Raw genomic sequence first — 8,625 nt, forward strand, 5'->3', positions numbered from 1 at the left:
ATCAAAGACCAAATCATGTAGAGATGAGTCTCGAAGCCACATAAGTTGGAACCTAAAGGAAGGCTTTTGTAGCACCCAAGTTGGTTCTAAAGAAAGTTTGATAGGCCAATGGTCTAATCCCCTCCAATCTAAAATCTTAGAGAAAGATGACCACATCCCTCCAATCCAGTAACAAGAAACCAGGAACCTATCTAACCTTTCTACAATACAAAACTCGTCACTTTGACGATTGTTCCAAGTGAACTACCCATTGTTCGGTTTAATATCCACAAGGTTCAAGGATTTGATATTATCTTGAAGCAGTAGTGCGAAAGGCTCCAATCTACCAATACCACTTCGCTTCTCAGCCAACTCATAGATAGCATTGAAATCTCCAACCAAAATCCAAGGATGAAAGGGCAGCATGCTATGAATCAGCTTGATGTGGGACCACAAAGCATGTTTACCCTAAAGATCGGTAGGCGCATAAATATTGGAAAATAGTATGACCTCTCCTATCTCAAGGCAAGAAGCAATCATGGATAGAGAGGATTTAGAGGAAATCCACCAAAGAGGCTAGATTTTTCTATGATTCCATAAGCAAGCCAAACCCCTGGAAGCACCATGGGCTCCAATGCATTGGCATTCCCCACTTCTCCACAACCTAGACTTCAAACCTTGCATACTCTCCACAGATAACTTAGTTTCCTATAGGAATAGAACATTAGGACCTTGACTTCTAACTAACTCAAGAATAACTTTTTGTCTAGGGCCACTATTCAAGCCCCTCACATTCCATGAAAAAACAATCATTTCAAGGGGCATGAAAAAATAGAATCCAGGGGCTTAACTACCCTCGACTCCACTAGATTTTCACCAGCTAATTTAATATTTTCCACATCCTTCTTTCTGCCAAGTTTACCAAATTTTTCTGCCCCACCCTTCTTAATATCTTTTTGCAAAATACCAAGCTTAGGAGGAGGCTTATTCTTCGCTGCTAAACTTGAACCAATGAGTTGTCCAAGAGTCAGAGAATCCATACCTGCAGTTGAAACAATGGCCAAGGGTTCCTGCACCTCAGAAGTCCCCTTTTGCTGATCAACATCTAATTGTCAACATTCCTCCGCAAGGGGTTCCATAGTAGACTCAATAATAGGGTCATCTTGAGCTAAGTCCACAAGCCCATGTTCCAAATTGATCAAACCCGAGTTCACCTCATGTTGGCTAAGCTCATCCAAAACCTCAAACCTGTTAAAGGTATCATCCTACCTATCTTTAAAAGACCTCTTAAAACCCCTATTCCTATTCCAAGTCCTGATCTGAACAAAACCATCAGAAGCCCCTACCTCAATATGAGCAATGTGTTTCTCTTTATCTACCTCAAGAGGCTTGATCTTAGGCTGTGACAAATGGGATTCCTGAGGTTGATTCCTTGGGAATCTTTTTTGTAAATGACCATATTCTCAACAAAGGCAACAATGAAATGAAAGAGTTTCATAATCCAATTGTTGCACCCAAGAATAAGAACCTGCACACATCTCTATTGCATCTAGTAAGGGTCTACTAAGATCAATTTCAACACAAATATGAGAAAAAGTCATTACCTTTTTACCCAAGGTCTGCGATGAAGCCCCTATAGGTTTTCCAAGCATAGAGGCCAAAAGATGTAGCACATCCTCTCGATAGCATTCGATCAAAAACCTTGGTAAGTGAACCCAAACTAGGACACAATTAGGTAGCTCCTCTGCAGGGTTGAAGCTTGCATGCCACGGCTTGATAAACAACCCAACCTTATTGTGGAAATAAGGACCTCCCTCAAACACCCTATTACGATCAGCAATGCAATTGAAGGTAACCATGAAATAACTGTTAGCCAACAACATTATCTCCATTTCACCTTTCGGCTCCCAGGTCCTCCGAGCCCAAACCTCCAAAAATTGCAAGGAAACCCTCATTCCTAGAACCTTATAGTATAGGGAATGGTGCGAATAATATTCAACATCATCTGTGATCATTTCCACTGAGACAATCAATTTTGGCCTCTCCTTGTACCTCTTGAGACATCCATTGGTCTTCGTAATATTTGAACCATTTGATAGCCCCAAATCAACAATCTCATAATTCAAAGAAAATAGGTTATTGTCAAAAATCTTCATGCCTTGGCTAGGAAATTTAGGGCCTAAAGCCACCCAAAAATCCATGAAGGGGCTCTTCATTGTTGACTCCCCATTGGCATCAGCCATTACCACGAACCACCCAATGAAAGAGGGTTACCCTCCCCTCCCTTTATCCAAACCCGTCCAAGTTTGGCTAGAGCCACCACATCCCGTCCGCCACAACACAGACCAAACCAAGGCTGCGGGAAATCTCAAACCCACCTACAACATCCACTGCCCACAAATGATGCAGGACATCAAAAAAATGCAGAGCTTTCTCCACGTGCAGCAAAATCTCCACCGTCGGATCGCAACCCCATCCGCAACCTGTTAGGGAGATCCACCCAAGAGCTACCCCTTAATCCACTAAGCACCCACCATCGTAGCACACAGAAAGCACGAGAACAGAGCTAGGGCATAGGTGCCCTAGCTCGAGATGTAGATGCAGGCAGAATGCTCGGCCATCATCACATTTTTCATAATCAAATAATTTAATTTAGAGTTTAATTTAATAAAGAGGAATAAATTAGTTAATTTATATAATCTATAATTATTATTCAAGTCATGGGAAATTAGAAATTGAGTTTAATTAACTGATAATAATCAATTAATCAAAGGTTTGTCAATTAAATAAGTTTAATTATTTAATTAATATTAAGAGAAGATTAAATGATGCAAATATTCAATTATAAAGGAATAAATATGATTAATTTGCCATTTAAGAACCCTTAATTAATAGAAGAATAATTAGTGCATTAAATGTAAACTCACAAATCTATCCATTTTTTAGTGTCTACAAGTAATTAGCATGAAGGAACTTCTTCTTTACCTTATTCACTATTTTCAACTAGGTTCTAATATTTTCCTTTCATCTTCTATGTCTATCAGTTTGCAAATGCTCCTGCCATAGTGACGCATGACCTTTCAACCTACTGATATTAGTTTTCACCTTCCTATTATTAGGAGTGCTTTCAAATGTGAAGAACTTCTCCATATCAGAGATCTAATGCAACACAACATTAGTACCCAATCTACCATCATAAGGAACAACTTCAAGAGTAGGCTCTAAATGTGCCCTAGAAAAAAATCTCAACAATCTTTCCTCATCTTGATATTCCTTAGGCTCGGGATTAGGATTTGGTGTTACTACTTCATCATCACTCACATCATCAAGATGTTCTCCTCTCCTCTAGGCTATCTTCAAAGCATCTAATTTGGATGCAATATGTCTCAACATGTCCAATATGACATTATCAACATTTCCTCTACCTTAAACCATTTTGATGAATAGGTTCCTGCAAGATCATAACCCTCTACCAGTTATAGTTAAAATTTCTAGATCTGCCACCTAACAACCAAGAATCAATTAGGGTTCTACATGATTCAATATCCTCAAGGATGAACCTCAAGCTCTCATACCACCTACCATAGGGAAGATTGGGAAATTAGGGCCAAAAGAACACCTAACTATATACTCAATAGAAGTAAATAACCACAAACAAGATTAAGGAGAGAAGAAACAAAAAAGTCTTTATTGATTCATCAAATTATCCATGCACATGCCCATTTGGGAGGTCTTTTGGGTTATGGACAAGACAAGATCAGATATACATCAAAATGCATCTAACATGATATAGTTGTGATCAAATATCCAAACTTTCACTTGCTAACTTCTTTGATTCTTCTACTTGAACTTCTATCCTTCTACTTCTAAAACTAGACTTGCTACTTGTACTTGCCAATATAACTTACAAAAGAATCTAGATCTTTATAAAATAGAAGGCCAACCACATAATGGTCCATGCACATCCCAATACATGATCCTTACTGTAAATTCATAGCTTGAAATAAATGAACAAGTTGACTCTCACTAAGAACTAACACAAAAAACTTGGTCAAAGAAGGAAATTGGCCACCACAGGGAACTTGACCACTATTACACTTGGCAATTACTATGTTCAACCAATATTGGAACTCAACATCAATTACAACTCGATAACAAGTGCTAGAATGCACAAAGATGAGTAGGATAACAAGGCAACCCCATCATGATTGAATGATTTTGACTTCCGTAATGGTCAGAAAGTAACAAATAGGTTTGATCTATTTAGATACAACTCTCTTTGCAAATTCGGATCTCCATTTGGCTTATTTTCTAGTTCATTGATTGGAATTCATTATACTCTCCATCTCTAATCTTCTTGGCAACCCTTCAAGCAATCAGACTTTACCAATATTCTCCCTTTTCCTTTTCTACTCTTTTTTTCACAAGTTCTCCACAAAATCGTCAATCAACAATGAACCAACCTTAGAAAATATCTCTTATGCCTCCTTTAAAAGGTAGCTCTAATATTTTTATGCTTAAACATAACCGTAGATCTTAGGTTTTGATTAGATTCATCCATTATTTTATCCTTCTTCCCCTTTCTTGATACTTCTAGAAACTTCTCTTTGAATCCTTGCCTTTGATTGCATAACAAACTCAATTCATGCATTAAATATGCCAACTCATCAATCCTTATCATCCACACATTTTGACTAATCCAAAAATTTAACTATGTCGACCTCGAACTTGATTCTTCACAAACTATTATTTTGTTGACACTCGGTCATCACTGTGTTCTTTTTCTTGGTCAACACTATGTAGATTGGTCACTATTATTCTATTTCTCTTGGCTTACACTGGCTCATTCATTCTTCAATACTTGCGGTTGCTACTACATTTTCCTTCTTTATCTTGCTCGAGCATAACTAACACTTTGCTAATATTGTTTTCTCAGATAACTCTTGAGTTCCTTAATCTTTTGCTTCAACTCCTACATTGACCTAGTGAAACAGTCACTCGATCAAGCTTAGTGTACTTCTCAACTTCTTGTCTTCTCTTCTAAAAATAAAATCAACTATCTTCTTTACTTCATATGAATCATCTAAGACTAGTATTATACTAAATAGGAAACACATAATCAAGAATCGCAATAAAGAAAATAATAATAAAATGTGATGTAATAAAATTACTAAACTGAGTGTTTAATATACATAAGCATGACCCATGCATCTCATGATGTATAGCAAAAAAAATTAAAATGTTGATTATAGGCATCTCAAGCCTTACCAAGTGGAAGCACTACATTCTTATTTTTTTATAATGCTATTGAAAAATAAGCGGTTGACCTTTCAATGTAGAATGCAATTGATTATCAAAATGACAAATCTATTATTGATTCATAATTTGACTATCACGAACTTATCCAAAAAAATTGCTTCCCACTACATATAATCTTTGGTGATTACCCATGTTACTAGTACAATTGTGTCATACAACCCCTGGGTCTTTTGTAAATGTGCATGTGTGTATCTAAGTATGGGTGGTTCTAAGAAATGATTTAGGTTAATCAAAATTTTGTAGAGTGAAAATATGAAAAGTTTCTTGATAAATTATCAATCTTAGTTGTTGACAAACAAATTTAAATGAGTTCCAAACCAAGAAAAGATCATGCCTAAGATATAAGTGATGATGTTATGCCTTTTTATGAAAATGTTGATGCAATACATGTCTAATTAAAAATTTGATTCTATTATCTAGTACAAAAGAAAGAGTTGTGACTTGCCCTACAACAACAACATCAACACCAATAATCTTTGAAATGACTAGCTTGGAAAAATAGACATAGCTTGGAAAATTAGAAACCAATTTCAATGTGAACGCCTAGTCCTCAAGTATAACCCTTTCTAAAGGGAGCACATTCATTTAAGAGGTCTAGATCTATATTGATATGGTAGGGGATTGACCCTCTCCTAAGTTAACTTGGATTTGATTCATTCATTAAATGTGTGACTTTATGTTTGAAATATTTATATATGTCATCCACATCATTTATTATTACAAATGTGATATTCATGGATGAAACTCAAGAAAATATTTTTATAAATAATCTAATCTAATCCAATCTAAAAAGAAACCAATAAACATAGCCAATTTTATTCTATGATAAAAAATTAAGAATTATTAAAATGAAGTTTATAATTAAAATCAACATACTTCTAAAAGAAAGCTAATTGCACTTAATGTATTTGTGAAATGAACAAAACCAAGTCTTAAATATTAAAAAAACAAAATTACAAAGACCACATTTTCTAGTTATATATATATAATAATATGTGTGTGGGGTCCGTCTTCCCGATAGAAGCCCCAAACAGATATTTGCAAAGTATTTTTATTTTTTATATAAAGACGAGAGAAGTTTATCCATATTAGAAAATGTTAGCGGAGAAAGCCACGACTCGAAGAGGACCGTTAGTGTAGCCCCTGGTCATATGCAGGGTAAGGGTGCTCTGTTTCAGGAAAAAAGTAAGAAAAATGTGGAAAGAACTGGAATTCTCCAGCGGAGGCGAAAAAACTCCAAGGCTTCTTTCCAAAACTCTAGACCTCTCCACCGTGCGTTATAAATAAGCCCCGCGCATTTTCAATTTCAGCATACAAGGAAGCCCATATAGATAATTAGTAAAATCCTGTAATCAATCTTTTCTAGCATTTCCGAAAAATATTGTCATCATGTCTCTGGTTCCTAGCCTGTTTGGTAAGAGATCCAGCGTATTCGATCCATTTTCTTTAGATGTGTGGGATCCGTTTGGAGCTTTAAATTCCATTGACAGGGATCTTGCTCCATCTGAATTTGCAAGGGATACAGCAGCCGTTGCAAATACACAAATCGATTGGAAGGAGACTCCAGATGCGCACATTTTTAAGGCCGATCTGCCAGGTAAGTAATTTATTCTGGCTTTATTTTATGTTGCAATCTCAATCTGGCATTTTGGCTGTTGTATTTGCAATTTCCTTTTTCCTTTGTAATTATTGATCTGATAGGGTTTGAAATTGTTATTTTTCGTCAGGTCTGAAAAAGGAAGAGGTGAAAATAGAAGTTGAGGAGGGACGGATCCTGCAGATTAGTGGAGAACGGAATAAAGAAGCGGAGCAAAAGAATGAAAAATATCACCGAGTGGAGCGCTCACGCGGCAAATTTCTGAGACGATTTCGGTTGCCTGATAATGCAAAGTTGGAAGATGTGAAAGCTGCAATGGAAAATGGAGTCTTGACTGTGACTGTTCCAAAACAGCCGGAGCCGAAGCGAGAAGTCAAATCGATTGAGATATCTGGTTAATAGATGAGAACTTGATGGGTTTGTAAAAGGGAACAAAGAGTCATTTACAGCGTCGCTGATTCAGCAAAATGAAAAATAAGTGGTGTGTAACCTGTAAATTCATGTTTTGTTTAGAAATGTTAATGTAGTGGCGGTTGCTCGCTGTGCATATAAATAGTAACACGCATATGGTGTTCCGTTTGCTCTGTACCTCGGCTCAATGTGAAAATAAGATTTTTATAGTATTGTTCAAGTGTTTCTTTGCATCTCTTATAAATGATGCAAGAAAATGTATCTTTTAAGTTTATAAATTTCTGAATGTTGGTTTTTTTTGGGACGTTTGCCTCAGGATTGTGTATGTGTTGTAATATTTGAAATTTGATTCAACTTAACATGTCAACGAAAATCTTGAAGTGTCTACGAAGTAAAATAGATGAAAATTTGGATGTGTGCATTACCACTGACGTGGGAGGGTTTTGCAACGTGTGCATGAAAGGAAACAAGAAGCAAGGAAGAAGCCCTTGTGACGACTCAACAAACACTTTTAGAAGGCCCTTGCTACGAGAAGGGCAAATTGTTGGATTTAGTGGGGAATAAAAGGGAATATATACCTATCATCTGAAATCTCAACAAGTTTATTATGGAGGATATGTACCCATCATCTTAAATCATCTTAAATCTCAACAAGTTGGGAGGTAAGATTCTTGACATTAAGAGTGATTTTTCTAAATATATGAAACTAGCAATCCTACTTTTCATATAGATTAAACTAGCAATCACACTTTAGGACTTGTTTGGTTGTTGGAATTGACTTGTTAAAGGAGTCGACATATTCTTAAAAACTTTAATTTTCTGTTTGGGTGTGTCAAATTAGAATCAGAAATGGGAATTCGTATTCCCATTTTGACCCAAAATAAGCATTTGGTGATTCCACCAAAATACCTATAACAATTCCCATTCGCATTCTCCTTTTATTATGTTTGATAAAAATTTGAAGTCTATTGCCCATGTCGATGGTTGTTGATCCAAACTATCAAAAGTATCCTCTTCATCCATTTCATTCATTCCTTTATATTTTGCCCAAATTTGGATAAAATCAAAGATTTTTGTAGGTTGCCTTGTCCGCCATTATTGTTGGTGAAGAAATAGGGGAGAACAAAACAAGATATGGCTATGGAATGGGTATGGGGGCCATATTAGAGAAGAACAACAGTAGTAGGGAAAGGGATAGAGAGAGGGGGAGGGAGAAGAATAGCATCAAGTGATGATTTCACAAAGAACCAAATTAAGATGGATTAAATTGTGATAATTTTTTCTAGAGATTTCTAGCCTAAGGGAGGAAACCTTAGAGA

General features: G+C 36.3%; 1 protein-coding gene across 1 annotated transcript; it reads left to right on the plus strand.

Moving 5' to 3' along the window:
* Positions 1-6,388: 6,388 nt before the first annotated feature.
* Positions 6,389-7,610, plus strand: LOC149557399 (17.8 kDa class I heat shock protein-like). The gene is made up of 2 exons (XM_089832055.1): positions 6,389-6,895; positions 7,026-7,610. The coding sequence occupies exons 1-2, from the start codon at positions 6,688-6,690 to the stop codon at positions 7,292-7,294; spliced, it is 477 nt and encodes a 158-aa protein (XP_089688181.1). The 5' UTR covers positions 6,389-6,687; the 3' UTR covers positions 7,295-7,610.
* Positions 7,611-8,625: the final 1,015 nt, after the last annotated feature.

Source organism: Cupressus sempervirens, chromosome 5 (assembly GCF_028749045.1).
Source record: "Cupressus sempervirens isolate cs-2001-9-10 chromosome 5, ASM2874904v1, whole genome shotgun sequence".
Taxonomy (NCBI): Eukaryota; Viridiplantae; Streptophyta; class Pinopsida; order Cupressales; family Cupressaceae; genus Cupressus; species Cupressus sempervirens.

Bases quoted from the DNA above. Each gene is read 5' to 3' on its own strand.
- LOC149557399 (XM_089832055.1), top strand. From the start codon at position 6,688: ATGTCTCTGGTTCCTAGCCTGTTTGGTAAGAGATCCAGCGTATTCGAT. The intron at 6,896-7,025 runs GTAAGTAATTTA...ATTTTTCGTCAG, and splicing joins TTTTAAGGCCGATCTGCCAG to GTCTGAAAAAGGAAGAGGTG.